Source organism: Rhodamnia argentea, chromosome 6 (genome assembly GCF_020921035.1).
Source record: "Rhodamnia argentea isolate NSW1041297 chromosome 6, ASM2092103v1, whole genome shotgun sequence".
In the NCBI taxonomy this organism is placed as follows: domain Eukaryota; kingdom Viridiplantae; phylum Streptophyta; class Magnoliopsida; order Myrtales; family Myrtaceae; genus Rhodamnia; species Rhodamnia argentea.
In genome coordinates this window covers 31809954-31823948 of record NC_063155.1, presented here as the reverse complement: position 1 = coordinate 31823948, position 13995 = coordinate 31809954, and the positions used below count along the sequence as shown (strand labels likewise).

The window sequence follows — 13995 nt, the reverse complement described above, 5'->3', positions numbered from 1 at the left end:
TATTAAGCCCGTAAAAGGAAATGCTTTACAAGCCCAACAATATCTGTCAGCTCCGCCATTTTTGCTTTGCTAGGGCTCTCTCTCCGTCTCCGTCTCCCTCTCGCGCGCGCGCTCTCCTCTCCTCTCCTCTCTCTGCGTGAACTTGCTCAGGGATAGTCCTTCTCCACAGCCTTCTTTCGATTTCTAGGGACGATGCTTTCGGGGGACATACCACCGAATCAAACCATATACATCAAGAATCTTAACGAAAAGGTCAAGAAAGAAGGTGACCCATTCTGAACCATCCTTTTCTTCTCGCTGTATTGCTTCCTGCGGATTGAACTGACTCTATAAAATGCCCGAACACAGCTACGTACTTCTCGTGCTCGAAACTGGTTTGATTTCTTAACTTGATCGACTTCTTTTCAGCTGAGCCAGGTCTGTTGTTACTGCAAGTTTAGTTGAGCTTGTAATCTCTGTTAGCCTCATGGTGACATCCTGAGCGACAGAATGTTGTCACCTCATTGCCCTAATGATCATTTGGTGGATAGGGCGCTTTCTGGGTAGAAGACAACTCGTTAGATTAGTTGCTTCGGAATGTTCAACAATCACGATAGTGTAGACTAGAGGAAAGTTTTTTGACTCGGGATGAATATTTAAAATCTATCCAAAGGAGTTCACTTTTCAGTTGACTCAGAATAACCTTTCTAGATTTTAAATGTATGACATTTCGATTGTGTGTTCGACAAATCATTTAACACCATGGGTATGCTTGGTTTTGGTGATCGGTCTTTGTTTACTTTGGCAGAATTGAAGAGATCCCTTTATTGCCTCTTCTCTCAGTATGGCAGAATTCTGGATGTTGTAGCCCTGAAGACCCCAAAGCTTAGAGGACAAGCATGGGTTGCTTTCAGTGAAGTGACTGCTGCCAGTAATGCTGTGCGCCAAATGCAAAACTTCCCGTTCTACGATAAGCCTATGGTATGTCATAGCACATCATGTTGGAGCTTTTCTTGCATCGACACCTTGCACATACTTGTGTGTTGCTTGGGATGCTTAGGAACTATGGCAACCTAGCTGTTTGACGACACATCCCCTTTTTAACCAACATTCTGTGTAGGATGTTTCAGGTTTCAGCTCTTCCTTGCCAGATTTTGTTGTTCAGAGAATTATATCAGCATAACTCATTAACAACTAAAAGTAGCATAGCAAAAACTGGTTGCCGATACGTTTTATTTGTGAAAAAAGAAAAAATGCCACGCCTCTTGTGCAAAAACTTTTGTTTGCTAGACTCAGACTCTAAATTTGGATTACTTTATGCATCAACTACGTGAATCATACCATAAGGCTGTCCCCGAGTAAGTTTCCGCTTCATAGCTGGTCCATAACCCAGATATAGGAGTAAGCAGGTAGCTGACACTAGCATTTCTTTGTGGCTGAAACTCGGTGATGTGGATCCCATACACATTGAAACCGTCCTAGTTTGACCCTAGTCGTTAGCAACTATTCTGTAGCATTCGATACTATTTTCATCCCTTGTTGTGGATTATATAGTGAAGCGATTGTTATGCTGAGGCTGTGCACCTTCATATCCCATCATGCAGACAAGTGAAGTTTTGTCTACCATTAGAATTATCATAGAAGGATAGGGAACTCGATTAATTCCACTCAAGAAGTGTGTTTTCTTTGTTTTGGATCTGCAGTTTCATTGAACAACCCTCAAACTTGAATGATTCCTTTTCCTTAATATGTTTATTTTACTAAATTTAATTTCATTTCTGCATTTTCCTGTTATTTCATGTGATGCAGAAGTAAGACATCCTACCTTAACGGTCACAAGTGTAATAAACATCCCATGGAAAGTTTTTCTTTGCTAGGATGTGTAAATTATGTCACCCATTTTTGGTTTTTTTTAGCTATCAACTTGATTTAGAAATTTGTAATCATCATGCTTCCACAGAGAATACAATATGCCAAAGAAAAGTCTGATTGCATTGCTAAAGCAGATGGTACTTACGTCGTAAGGGAAAAGAAGAAGAAGCAAGAAGAAAAAGGTGAGAGAATGTATTCTGAACTAAATTGTTGTATTTATATTTTAATAGTGCAAATCGGAAGCTTGAAGGCCTACCTTTTGCTCACTTTGTGCTTTCTAAGTGTAGTACGCAATGGGCTTTTCTATGATGTTTCCTCTTGAGCTAACAATGACTTTTCAAACTGGTCTCTAAAAGCTTAAAAATTTAAGATGAAATAGTTGCCTACTCCACTTCGCTCGGCATGAGAAGCATTTCAGTTTCTCACAACCCCATCAGCCAATTATTGGTTACCCTTTGTGTACAGGTGATAGGTTCTAAGAATTATCTTACCCACATGTTTCAGATTTAATGCTTAAGGGCTTGTCATACTACAACTTTTTTGTAATGAGGAGTGTTGAGTTTATAGTATTTCACATAATTCTCTAACGGCTTAAGCTTTTCAAATGGATGGTTACACAGTCAGCTTCACCTTCATTGTTAGTGATTTGTTGATCCACTGATTATTCTGCTTTTTTGCTAATGAGAGTGGTCGTCGTGGTTGTGCAATAGTATTTTTATATATGGGTTACCCACTGCAGTTTTCACCTTGTTATTTTTTTTTTTTTTTCAGCTGCTTATTTGACATTTTCTAAATTAGAGGTGTGACCTTAAACCAAATTGTAAATTTGAGATGCTTTTTATAATGCTCCATTTTTTATGTTTATGCATTCTTTTTCATTAGAACATCATTTGCAAGTTCTGCATTTGGTATCATTGGCAAATTGAGCGTGTTTGTTTTGATTTATGGCCATCAAAACATTGCTCCTAACACTAAATGGGATGACACTGCCTTCTGCAATCATGATTCTTTATTTGCCATATAAGAATGGTGAGACGTGCATGTGTGTGCATTCGATCTGTAGGTGCACTTATGCATGTGGACCTACTTGTACGCACCAAGTTTTGCTGCTTTGCATGTTCCAGTCTTTTCTCTTCCTCGTATTCACTGATTTCTAGGTCCTATGTTTGACTTTCAGATAGTAGGTTTCATGATCTCAACTTAGTTTACAATTGTCCAAGCAGCGGGTATTCTTCTTTTCTCGATCATACATTTGTCTATTGTTGATTTAATTGTGGTTGTCCAGCTGAAAGAAAGCGCCGTACTGAAGAAACACATACGGCAAATGGTTCCGCTGCTGAAGCTAATGGGGGGCCAACAGTATGTTCTCTACATAATGGTTCTGCTAGTTTTTTGTTTATTTATGTAGGCTCAGTAGTTTTCAAGCAGGATCAACTTGTTGGTAATCAGCTAGCAATATGTCACGGGGGCATGCATTATGTTCTCCCCATTTCTTGTATGCAGGTCTCTTATCGACCTGGAACTGCCGGTTCACAAGAGACAGCACCGAACAATATATTGTTTGTTCAGAATTTGCCTGTTGAAACGACAAGTCAGATGTTGCAGTTGCTGTTTGTGCAATATCCAGGATTTAAGGAAGTGAGAATGGTTGAAGCAAAGCCTGGTATTGCTTTTGTAGAGTATGAAGACGACGTGCAGGCAGGCATGGCCATGCAGCACCTCCAGGGCTTCAAAATCACAGCTCAGAACCCCATGGCCATCAGTTTTGCTAAAAAGTAAGGGATTTAGACCAACTTCTGGATTGAGTTTGCGTTATCTTCTGAGAACTTGCTACAGGTTGGATTTTGGTGCATACCGTGTATAATTAGTTGGGGGATCTGCTTCCCGTTGAAGAAGGGAAGAATTGTAGAACGAGGAGAGTAAAAGGGATCGTTTCATGTCAGTCTTTTTTTTTAAGTCAGTATCAAATGATGTCCTTTGTGTTTTAGAAAGGAGCTACGTTGAGGAACTCAGTCTTTACCTTTTCGAAGAACTTATGCGGAAATGTTAAAAATGTAAACCATGTTCGTCCCCCGTATCTGGCCGATTGCAGATAAATGCTTGAATTTCCTCCAATGGGGGGATGTCAGGAGGCGTATTTCGAGCAGAACCGTACGGGTAAATATGTAAAAGGGGTAAAATTTGTTGTGGGGTGTGGTGTGGATATCTCGCCTTCAAAACGAGGAGGTGTATATATATCCAAAAACGATGACGCCTCCATCTGATAATGTCTTTACTGATGCTTTTAATTGCCGGATGCCCATTTGGCAGCTACAATTACAACCAACAGGGTAAGGCTAATAACGATGGATGGAACCGGCATATGATAACCAAATTGGGCAAATATATTTTATTAGATGAGGTGGGAAGAAGGGGGCTTGCCGCTTGGCATGTTGGATCTGGGAATTTGAGGAACCCGGGCCTTTCTCTACATCCTTAGTATGCAATTGTACGTCGTTCTTCGACCTTTGCTATACGGTGGTTGGATTGTGGGGCTTTGCTTGGAAAGAAATCAACACGAGACCTTAAATGAGTTTTGATGATATTGTTCATCGACTTTTAGCAGAGATTGGAAAAGGAGAGGAGGGATGTTGAAGGCGGGGCACATCGCCACCGTTCGTATATATGGTAATCAGAATTTACAAGATAAAACTATGAGAGATAGACAGAGAGAGAGAGAGAGAGAGAGAGAGAACACCCACAGCGTCGTCAGCCGCCCCGCCCTTCAGTCAAACCCACGAGGTTTGACCATAACATTTTTTCTTTTTCTTCTTTTCTGGCACTCCTCCCCCCCGGTCCAGCTTCGAAGAAGATGCCTCCTCTCTCCTCGTATAGGGTCAGTGGGCGCCCAAAGCAAAACAGTAAGCCTTGCGCAATACGTGACCATTTTCTCTTCTTCCTCCCCTGCCTCCCTCCATCATCAACCTCTCTCTCTGTCTCTCTCTCACAGGAGAGAAGAGAAGATAAGATAAGAGAAGCCAACCGAACCCTAACCCACTTTGGTTTCCCCTGCTTTCATTCTTCTGTTGGAAACGATGGCCTCACCGTCGGCCCGCATGGGGAGCTTGGACCCTCGAGCAAACTCTTTCTCCTTCTCAACCCTCCTCTCCTCCGAACTGGAGGACGGCCCTCGCCGTGGCTCTGGGGTCCCCAAGTTCAAGTCCATCCCCCCTCCTTCCATCCCCATCTCCCCTCTCTCTTCTTCCTTCTTCGCCATCCCCCCTGGTCTCAGCCCTGCCGAGCTCTTGGACTCCCCTGTTCTCCTCAACTCTTCCAACGTATCTTCCCTTCTCTCTTTTTTATTTTAACTTTATTTGTCTGTCCCCCCGTATTCACCTGTGATCCATTCCTTTGTTGTTCCTATTTTGCTGTGGCTCATTCTTTCCTTTTTTCTTTGGACGTTGGATTTTAGATTTTGCCCTCCCCAACGACTGGAGCTTTCCCGCTTCATTCCTCCTTCAATTGGACGAGCAAGTCCTCCGACGCTTACCAGCAGATCCCTAAACGGGAAGACACAAATGGCTCTCCCTTCACTTTGCACACCAACGCCAAGCAGCATGTATGTCTCCACTTCCCTTATACGCTCATCCCCCTTCCGTTTGTTTGCGATTATCACTCAAAGAGTTGTCGTCTGAATTTTGCAGCAGCAGCAGCAGCTAGCCTGGATCTCCATCAAACAAGATGATTCCCGTCCTTCTGACGAGACCACGGTGAAATCCGAACTCAATCCATTCCACACCTTCTCCCCTGAGATCGCTACCATCCAGACCAACGCCAATTACGACAATTATGAGTCCCAGCCTCAGCCTCAGCCCATCCGAGAGCAGAGGAAATCAGACGATGGCTACAATTGGAGGAAATACGGCCAGAAGCAAGTGAAGGGGAGTGAAAACCCCAGAAGCTATTACAAGTGCACTCACCCTAATTGCCCTACCAAGAAGAAGGTCGAGAGGTCTCTGGATGGACAGATCACCGAGATTGTCTACAAGGGAAGCCATAACCACCCTAAGCCCCAGTCCACCCGAAGATCGTCCTCCTCCGCCTCCTCCGTGCCGTCTCTTGCAATCCAGTCCCATAATCCTGCCGCCCCTGAAATCCATGACCCCGCTTTTCCCGCGCATGGCTCCTCCCAAGTCGACGCTGCTGCAACCCCAGAAAACTCTTCCCTTTCGGTCGCTGACGACGAATATGAGCAGGGCTCTCAGAAAAGTAAATCGGCAGGGGATGAGTTCGACGACGAAGATGAACCGGATGCCAAAAGATGGTAAGCTCCTGGCCGGATGGAGTTTGTGTGCAAATTGAAATTTGTTATGTAACAATTGGATGGTTTGAATCTGCTCCGCAGTCCCTGATTCATTTGATCCCTTAACTATGCGCCTTTTACAGGAAGCAGGAAGGTGGGAGTGAAGGGATTTTAGCTCCAGGGAGCAGAACGGTGAGAGAACCCAGAGTAGTAGTCCAAACCACCAGTGACATCGATATTCTTGATGATGGATATCGTTGGAGGAAATATGGGCAGAAGGTGGTCAAAGGAAATCCGAATCCAAGGTAAACGCATTTCCCGTATATTTTTAACATGTAGCCTAATCCACATTCCAGTTAATAGGATAGTTAGTTGCCATTCATTCCATAAGTGAACCGTGCGACAATACTTAATATATCTGCTAAATGGTATTCGAGACAAGGCGAAGCCTTTTTGTCTGATCTTTGTTATATACATTGATGATGTGGCATGTAGGAGCTACTACAAGTGCACCAGCCCAGGCTGTCCAGTGCGCAAGCACGTGGAGAGAGCATCCCATGATCTAAGGGCAGTGATCACTACTTATGAAGGAAAGCATAACCACGATGTTCCTGCAGCCCGCGGGAGCAGCGGCGCCGCCAATAGGGCTTTGCCCATGCCGGACAACAGCAATGGCAACAACAGTTTGGCCGCATCGGTCAGGCCGTTGGCCTTTACAAATCCTTCAAACAACAATGGGCCAAGTCCTCCCAGCAGCAACTACAGGGTACCATCGTTGTCGTCGTCGTCGTCGGCGGAAGGGCAACAAGCATCGCCGTTCACGCTGGAGATGTTACAGAGTCCGGGGAGCTTTGGATTTCCAGGATTGGGGAGTTCAGTGGGGTCTTTCCTGAATCAGTCTCCGGATGGTGATAACATTTTTGGTAGAGCAAAGGAGGAACCGAGGGATGAGATGTTCCTGGAATCATTGCTATGCCGAAATTATTGAAAGATCAATTTCTTCTACTCAAGGTCAGGATCACAGGGGAATCCAAGCATTGTTGAAAACTGGGAGGAGGAGGAGGGGATCAGTGGTTCATTTGATTTGATTTGATTTATTATTACATCTGTGTTTGTCGGTTGTAGAATTCGTTTCTTTGTAATACGGTTAAAAAAGATGCTAGGGAGGAGCATGTATATTTCGTCCGGTTTGGGGATTGCTCTCTTTGTCTTTCTGAGCTTGAATGAATTGCAAAACGAATCGTGAGAAATAATTCGATTGGTGGCACGTCACCGTACCACAGTCCTCTGTTGTGTGCCACTGAGTGGTCAAGAGAGATTTTGGATGTCGTCACTAAAAGCGCGTACAAAATATCTTCTTCTACTTATGGGGTCCCACGCACCCATGGGGGGGTTGAAAAAGTCAAAGATGGGAGCTCGCTTGTCTCGCTTCGCTTGCGGGTGTTACTTGCAGCGTAAGTCGGTCGTGGGTCAACCGTGTGGCATGGCACAATGTCGTGTACGAGAGAGAGTTTCTAGATGGGTGGGTGGGTGCTGGTAGGGCCCCCCCACCCATCCATCCATCCATCCATCTCCGGGGGAACCAAAAAAAAGAGAGAATCTCTATTCTATTAAAGTAGCGGGAGGGTTGAAATGATACTCTCAGCTAAAATTATATTAGATAATCTCACGCTCTCGGTCGAGATCAGATAGATCATCGGGACAGATTCGTGTCCCCGAGTCAAAGTCAAAGCCAAAGCCAAAGGCTGGGCTTTCCATCAGCGGTGGTAAGCAGAGTTTAAAAGATGACGAGAAATATGAACAGGCTTTGGTCCATACATATCTATAAATGGAAGGGCCCCACTAAAAGGCCAACTACCCTGCTCCCCTGGCCTGGCTCTCCTCATCTGTTTGTTAATCACCAATTAGTCCCCTTCATTTAGAATTTGTATGTCACATCGTCCCCCCACAGCTACATTGTTGAATTTCTTTTAGGCCGCACTTGGCAATTGGCTTTCCTATACCCCTTTGGGCCTCTAAATGCCCTTGGCCCAATGCTAAGGCATTTGACATATTATTTCTTTTTCTTTTTTTTCTTTAGAGCTTTGGGGGTATTTCCAAAGCCCTCTAAAGTCTCTTGGCCCAAAACAAGTCCCTAGGAGCTCTGTGCTTTAGCATTTTAAGAATGCTCTCATATATATATATATATATATATATATGTGTGTGTGTGTGTGTGTGGGTTCCTTTTTTTCAATTTTGCCCTTGCTAGATTTTCTAAATTTGGGAAATGCCCTCACCACTGACCACATCATAGGGGACACCAGGTCTAAGTGCCAATGAGCCTCACCTAAGGTCGTCGTCCTTAGGCGAAGCGGCTTGGGGTAGCATGACAGTTACCTAGGGTCGTGTGGCCACATGTGGCCCTTGCATGAAGTTGTACGACTTAAGAATAGGGCCATCGGTGCCACATTTGGCTAAATTTGGTTCGTCGACAGCCTAAGTCTTTTGCCGAGGTTTTAAGTTTTTTCTTTAAAAAAAAAATAAGAAGAAGGAGGAGGAAAAGTCCTTTAGGAGTGTCGTTGGTTCCAAACAACATTTAAGCCAAAATTGCTTCTCAACACACTTTTATATTACACTATTTACATTTCTGAAAACCTATTCAATCTAAATCCTTTACATTTTCGCAAAAGCTATACCAACGAAACCTTAGGCTTCGTTTGTTTCGCTGAAAAGGAATAGTTGGGAAAATATTTTCTTAAAAATAATAACTTATATTGCTTGGAAAGTGAATTAATGAAAAAATATTTCACTGTTCACGAAAATATTTTAGTTATAGATAACAAAAACACTTTTCATCCGCTAATTATTTGAAACAATACAAAGGATCATTTTTTGAAAAAAATATTTTCTAAATCTTTGAAGGGACCACTTTATCACATTGATTTGTAACATATTTGATATGAGTGTCCGGAGGCGCTTTCCTGGATCGGAGAGATGCTTAATCCCCTTGTCGATGGACAAAACTAATCCAACGAGCAACTTTAAATGAGTATATACAAGAAAGATTCTAAATAAGAGCTTGGAGTGCCTTTTATTTTCTCAAATAATAGTTAAAACTATCGTCATTGTTTCAAAAGAAGGGTCCGGCCAACGACATTATTGTCGTTTGCTTTTTTTTTTTTTTTTTTTTTCCTTCTTCCTTTTCTTTATTTCCCATTGTTTTCTTTGTAGGCAGCCGGCGAAGGCCTAGCTACCCTCACCAAACCAGGTGAGGGGCTTGCATAAGTGAGGCCATCCCTCACGGCCGTCAAGGGAGGCCTTGCCTCAACCACCACAGGTGAGGGCAGCCCTCGTTAGTGGCTAGACATCGCTTGAGATCGGCTAGCAGCGAAAAGAAAATGAAAAAAAAAAAAAGGAAAAGAAGGGAAAAAAAATCAAGGTGGTGAATGTCTTGATCATGACTTTTTTTTTAGAAAATGAGAACACTTCATATTCTTATTTGAAACAAGATTTATTTCTAGTCCTTATTTAAAAAAGTGAGGATACTTCATGTCATTATTTGAAATTTTTCTAAATTCTTGAATAAGGTTCTGACATTGACATTTGTAATTAGTTGAACAAAAAGAAATATTTTGGCAAATGTGGGATGCTGTTATCTGACCTCTGACTCTGAGAGTGCAATGGAGGACGGGACATTACGTTGCTTATAATTAGTTGCCTTCAATATGAGTCGCTCTCTCTCTCTCTCTCTCTCTCTCTCTCTCTCTCGCTTCCCTCCATCCGTTCAAAGAAACGTTCTCCTTCTCCAATCATTTTCTGCACATATCTCAAACGCTTCCGACAAACATTTTCCTCCCACCATTGTCGCCGGGACCATGATACGAAGCAAGCTTGGTAGGAGATTGGTGGTTCAATTCCTGGGAGAACTGGCTGATCAGCAAGAAGGCGATGATGATCAGGACGACGATGGCGTGTCTTATACGTGTCAACTTGTTGGTAAGATCAACTCCAGGGGAATTTGGTTTGGAGATGACCCTTTTGCATTCTCCGTCCCTCTCCTCATGATGCAGCTCTCCCTCATCTCCATCTTCAGTCGTTCCCTCTATGGTCTTCTCAAGCCCTTTGGCCAACCCTCCGTTGTTTCTCATATTCTGGTAAGCTTCCGTGATTTCCCTTTTATTTGGATTTCATCTTCTTTTAGCTTCTTAGCTTTGATTGGATGTTCAAGTCTCTTCCTTCTTTCTGCTCTTTGCCCAAGGACAAAAGAGAGGTAGAGAAGATCTGCGTCATTGTTTTGTCTCTTGAACTTTCCCTCTGTTATGCATTACCTCGACCGTCATGTCCTGCTTTGCCTTCTTGTTCCTTTTCACAAACGTCATAAGTAATACGTGCATTTACGCTAATGATGAACGTACGCTCTGAATTTATTGGGATTGATGATTTACTTCCTCTAGGGTGGCGTCATGCTAGGTCCTTCAATTCTCGGGCGCACGACGTTTGCATCTAGTGTATTTCCAGCTAAAGGAAAAGGTGTCTTTGACACTTTCGCGCTGTTCGGTTTCATGCTCTTCATCTTCCTGATCGGTGTTAAGACTGATCCTTCCGTCGTGCTGAAATCAGGTAAAAGGACACTAGCCATTGGAGTCCTAGGCTTCTTTCTTCCATTCGCATTGAGTGGCTTCACGGCATTCATGCTCAACCAGTTCCTGAGTTTGGATTACGGCGTAGCCAAGGCGCTTCCTTCGCTGGTAGCTATGCAGTCCATGACAGCCTTTCCAGTTATTGCTTGCTTTCTCGCCGAGCTCGAGATACTCAACTCAGAAATCGGACGCCTAGCATCGGCATCTTCATTAATCTGCGATGTTTGTCATTGGTCCATTATGTCAGTCAAGTATGTGGTGCACTTAGCTACCACAAAATCATTGAGAACCTCTTTTGGATCCTTCTTCTCAATGGTGCTGCTCGTGAGTTTCATCGTGTTTGGAATCCGTCCGGCTGCTTTGTGGGCAATCCAACGCACTCCAGAAGGCAGACCTGTGAAAGAGATATATATTTCTGCAGCAGTTGTTGCCCTTCTGTCCTGTGGGTTCATTGCAGAAACAATTGGCTTAAGTGCCTTCTTGGCATCCTTTCTTCTGGGTCTGGTTATACCAGACGGGCCACCCTTGGGAGCTACACTAGTGGAGAGGCTCGACTGTTTTGTTTCAGTACTGCTAATGCCCACGTTCTTCACCACAAGTGGACTAAAAATGGATGTCTTTGCCATAAAATCCCTAAAGAATGTCGGCGCCATTCAATCAATTGTTCTCGTCGCTTTTGTTGGTAAGCTTGTAGGGACGACATTGCCCCCACTCCTCTTGAGGATGCCGATTCGAGACGCCCTTTCTCTCGGTCTTATAATGAATTCGAAAGGCATTGTAGAACTTGCTATGTTGAATCACTGGAGGATGACCGATGTAAGTTCTTTATTCCCTTCATATAGGCAGGGACACTTCGATGCAATTGCTTCATGATGCACTTTAGTGGCCATATGTATTTTTCCATTGATATAGTGAACTGTAGTTTGCATATGGGACATAATCTTCACATTTTCCCGGCAGAAAAAGGCGTGCAACTGTATTCATGTTGATTAGACGTTCATGAGACTTTGATATAGGCCATTGCCTTGCTTTCTTAAATATCAATCGATGTGCAGGTCATGAATGAAGAATGCTTCGCCGCTGCGATTATCTCTGTGGTGGTTGTAACAGGAGTTATCTCACCCATCGTGAAGCTTCTATATGATCCTTCAAGGAGATTTGTCGCCTACAAGAGGAGGACTATTCTGCATAACAGGCATAATGAAGAATTGCGCATTCTAGCTTGCATCCACAACGAAGAGAACATTCCAGCGACTTTAAGCCTCCTCAACGCCTCGAACCCCACGAAAGAGAGCCCCATCAATTTATGTATCCTCCACCTCGTCAAGCTTGTCGGTCGTGCTTCATCTATTCTGGTAGCACACCCGCCACGTGAGAAGTCCTCCGATGGCCCTACCAAGTCTGAGCGCATCTTTGGCGTGTTCAGGAATTTCGAGCAGAAAAATCAAGACAGTCTAGTGCTGCACTGCTACAAGGGAGTTTCGCCCTATTCGACGATGCACAACGATGTGTGTTCCCTAGCTTTAGAGAAGAGGATCACCTTTATAATCATTCCTTTCCATAAGCAGTGGAAGCCTTGGGGAAGAGTAGAGACGAGTCATGCTTTTAGACAACTGAACAAAAATGTACTGGAGAAGGCACCTTGCTCAGTCGGCATTTTAATAGAGCATAGCAGTAGGCAGAAGTACTTTAGATCAAATTATGTGGAGACTTCTTATTACAGAGTCGCCGTGCTCTTCTTCGGGGGTGCAGACGATAGAGAGGCACTAGCATATGCTGGGCGAATGTCGCAACGCCCAATTGTGCTACTTACTCTTATAAGATTTTCCAGCTCAATGGATATAGTAGGGGGCACAGATAGGAGTAAGATGCTTGATGGTGATATCCTGAATGATTTCAGGAGCAAGGCCCAAAGATACGAACGGGTTTCTTACCAAGAGGAGGAGGTCACGGACGCGTCGGATGTGATTAAATTGTTAAGATGCATGGAGAATGGTTACGACCTTATTCTGGTCGGGAGACGCCATGGAGAGTCGACACTGATGCAAGAATTGAGGAAGTGCAGCGAGAGCGCAGATTTGGGAACGATTGGGAACATTCTTGCAACCGCAGATTTTAGATGCGGATCTTTGATATTGGTAGTGCAACAGCAGACTAAAGTGTGGGGACTGCGTGACCCTGAAGAGTCTACTCGGTTGAGAAGAATAAAATTGTAGAGTTGGGGAGAGATATAGGCGACGGAGATGAAATAGTAGATGTACAGTGAATGCATTCTGCAGATAATTTCGATAGGACTTTCTTTTGTCTTGGACCTGTCAAGCACAACACAATACATAGATGATTCTCCATCTTCCCATTTTACTCCCATCCCCACAATCTTTCCATAAGAACAGCCTTATGCAGTAATGCTCGCAAAACATAAAATGATTATGATGTGGCTACGGATACGGCGAACGTGTAATAGGAACTGCAAGTTGTTAATGCTTGAGCAATAATACTAAGGTTACAGAAACTGAAATGTGAACCAAGTAACATAATCTAATGTACAGAAGAGGCTCATGTCTTGCCGAAAAGCCTACTGAATTCAATATGTAGGTGCATTGTTGCGAGGGTGGACATTTTTCTCCCTCTTTTGCTAAAAGCATCAGAGAATCACCTGTTCATGTTCCCTCAATATTCATCCATGCACGACTGATTACCAAAATTTGAATGGACATGGCCGCTCCTTTCTAGACTGCTGATGGCATTAGCAAATGGCAACAGTTGGTTGGAGTTCCATCCATGTCTCTCACCCATCAAATGCCCATAATATCTCTCTCTCTCTCTCTCTCTCTCTCTCTGCTCATAGCACTCTGCAATTTGAAAGACCAAGTCATTTGGGGGTCGCCAATCTTAGCAAATTAAGTTTGCTTTCTCAAAAGAAGCGTGGGGACGGACAAGGAGAGTTCTGCGGAACAACAGAGGATGGCAATGGTATACTCAATGGGAACTGAAGAGAACGAGAGACCAGTGTTTTTTCCCTCATTCTCATCATTGCTAGGGCGATTCATCTTTCACTCAGACCCTTTCACAAGACCATGATCCTGAGAGAGCTCAGTGCCCGTGCCTTATCCGTTGTGAAGCCATGTCGGCAGTCAGTCAATGGCCCTGGAAGTATGATCAACGCCTTCGGATCATATAAGGGAGCGCGCATTGTGCTTCTCTCCCCTTCCACAAGCAATGGGCCACAAGAGTAAACGTTGG

General features: G+C 43.8%; 3 protein-coding genes across 7 annotated transcripts; all 3 read left to right on the top strand.

Annotated features, from left to right (window-relative positions):
- The first annotated feature begins 76 nt into the window (after positions 1-76).
- LOC115745953 (U2 small nuclear ribonucleoprotein B''-like) lies at positions 77-3924 on the top strand. The gene is made up of 5 exons (XM_048280365.1): positions 77-265; positions 788-960; positions 1940-2033; positions 3137-3210; positions 3355-3924. Exons 1-5 carry the CDS (start codon positions 193-195, stop codon positions 3628-3630), a joined length of 690 nt encoding a protein of 229 aa, XP_048136322.1. The 5' UTR covers positions 77-192; the 3' UTR covers positions 3631-3924.
- An 888-nt stretch (positions 3925-4812) lies between these two features.
- Positions 4813-7344, top strand: LOC115746021 (probable WRKY transcription factor 26). 4 transcript variants are annotated; one of them, XM_030681710.2, is made up of 5 exons: positions 4813-5168; positions 5303-5448; positions 5528-6154; positions 6277-6438; positions 6629-7344. In XM_030681710.2, the coding sequence occupies exons 1-5, from the start codon at positions 4926-4928 to the stop codon at positions 7119-7121; spliced, it is 1671 nt and encodes a 556-aa protein (XP_030537570.1). In that variant the 5' UTR covers positions 4813-4925; the 3' UTR covers positions 7122-7344. The 4 variants fall into 4 exon arrangements, with proteins under 4 accessions (XP_030537570.1, XP_048136316.1, XP_030537572.1 ...); XM_048280359.1 differs by having other exon boundaries at positions 5303-5449; positions 5541-6154; XM_030681712.2 differs by having other exon boundaries at positions 5303-5449; positions 5538-6154.
- A 2382-nt stretch (positions 7345-9726) lies between these two features.
- LOC115746018 (cation/H(+) antiporter 15-like) lies at positions 9727-13995 on the top strand. 2 transcript variants are annotated; one of them, XM_030681705.2, is made up of 3 exons: positions 9727-10266; positions 10567-11568; positions 11808-13995. In XM_030681705.2, exons 1-3 carry the CDS (start codon positions 9838-9840, stop codon positions 12966-12968), a joined length of 2592 nt encoding a protein of 863 aa, XP_030537565.2. In that variant the 5' UTR covers positions 9727-9837; the 3' UTR covers positions 12969-13995. The 2 variants fall into 2 exon arrangements, with proteins under 2 accessions (XP_030537565.2, XP_048137458.1); XM_048281501.1 differs by having other exon boundaries at positions 10130-10266; positions 10583-11568.

Excerpts from the sequence above, each read along its gene's own strand:
- LOC115745953 (XM_048280365.1), top strand. The coding sequence starts at position 193 with ATGCTTTCGGGGGACATACCACCGAATCAAACCATATACATCAAGAAT. Across the intron at positions 266-787 it reads CGAAAAGGTCAAGAAAGAAG|AATTGAAGAGATCCCTTTAT; the intron begins GTGACCCATTCT and ends TTACTTTGGCAG. Across the intron at positions 3,211-3,354 it reads AAGCTAATGGGGGGCCAACA|GTCTCTTATCGACCTGGAAC; the intron begins GTATGTTCTCTA and ends TCTTGTATGCAG.
- LOC115746021 (XM_030681710.2), top strand. The coding sequence starts at position 4,926 with ATGGCCTCACCGTCGGCCCGCATGGGGAGCTTGGACCCTCGAGCAAAC. Across the intron at positions 5,449-5,527 it reads CACACCAACGCCAAGCAGCA|TTTGCAGCAGCAGCAGCAGC; the intron begins TGTATGTCTCCA and ends TGTCGTCTGAAT. Across the intron at positions 6,439-6,628 it reads AAAGGAAATCCGAATCCAAG|GAGCTACTACAAGTGCACCA; the intron begins GTAAACGCATTT and ends TGTGGCATGTAG.
- LOC115746018 (XM_030681705.2), top strand. The coding sequence starts at position 9,838 with ATGAGTCGCTCTCTCTCTCTCTCTCTCTCTCTCTCTCTCTCTCGCTTC. Across the intron at positions 10,267-10,566 it reads CCGTTGTTTCTCATATTCTG|GGTGGCGTCATGCTAGGTCC; the intron begins GTAAGCTTCCGT and ends TACTTCCTCTAG. Across the intron at positions 11,569-11,807 it reads ATCACTGGAGGATGACCGAT|GTCATGAATGAAGAATGCTT; the intron begins GTAAGTTCTTTA and ends ATCGATGTGCAG.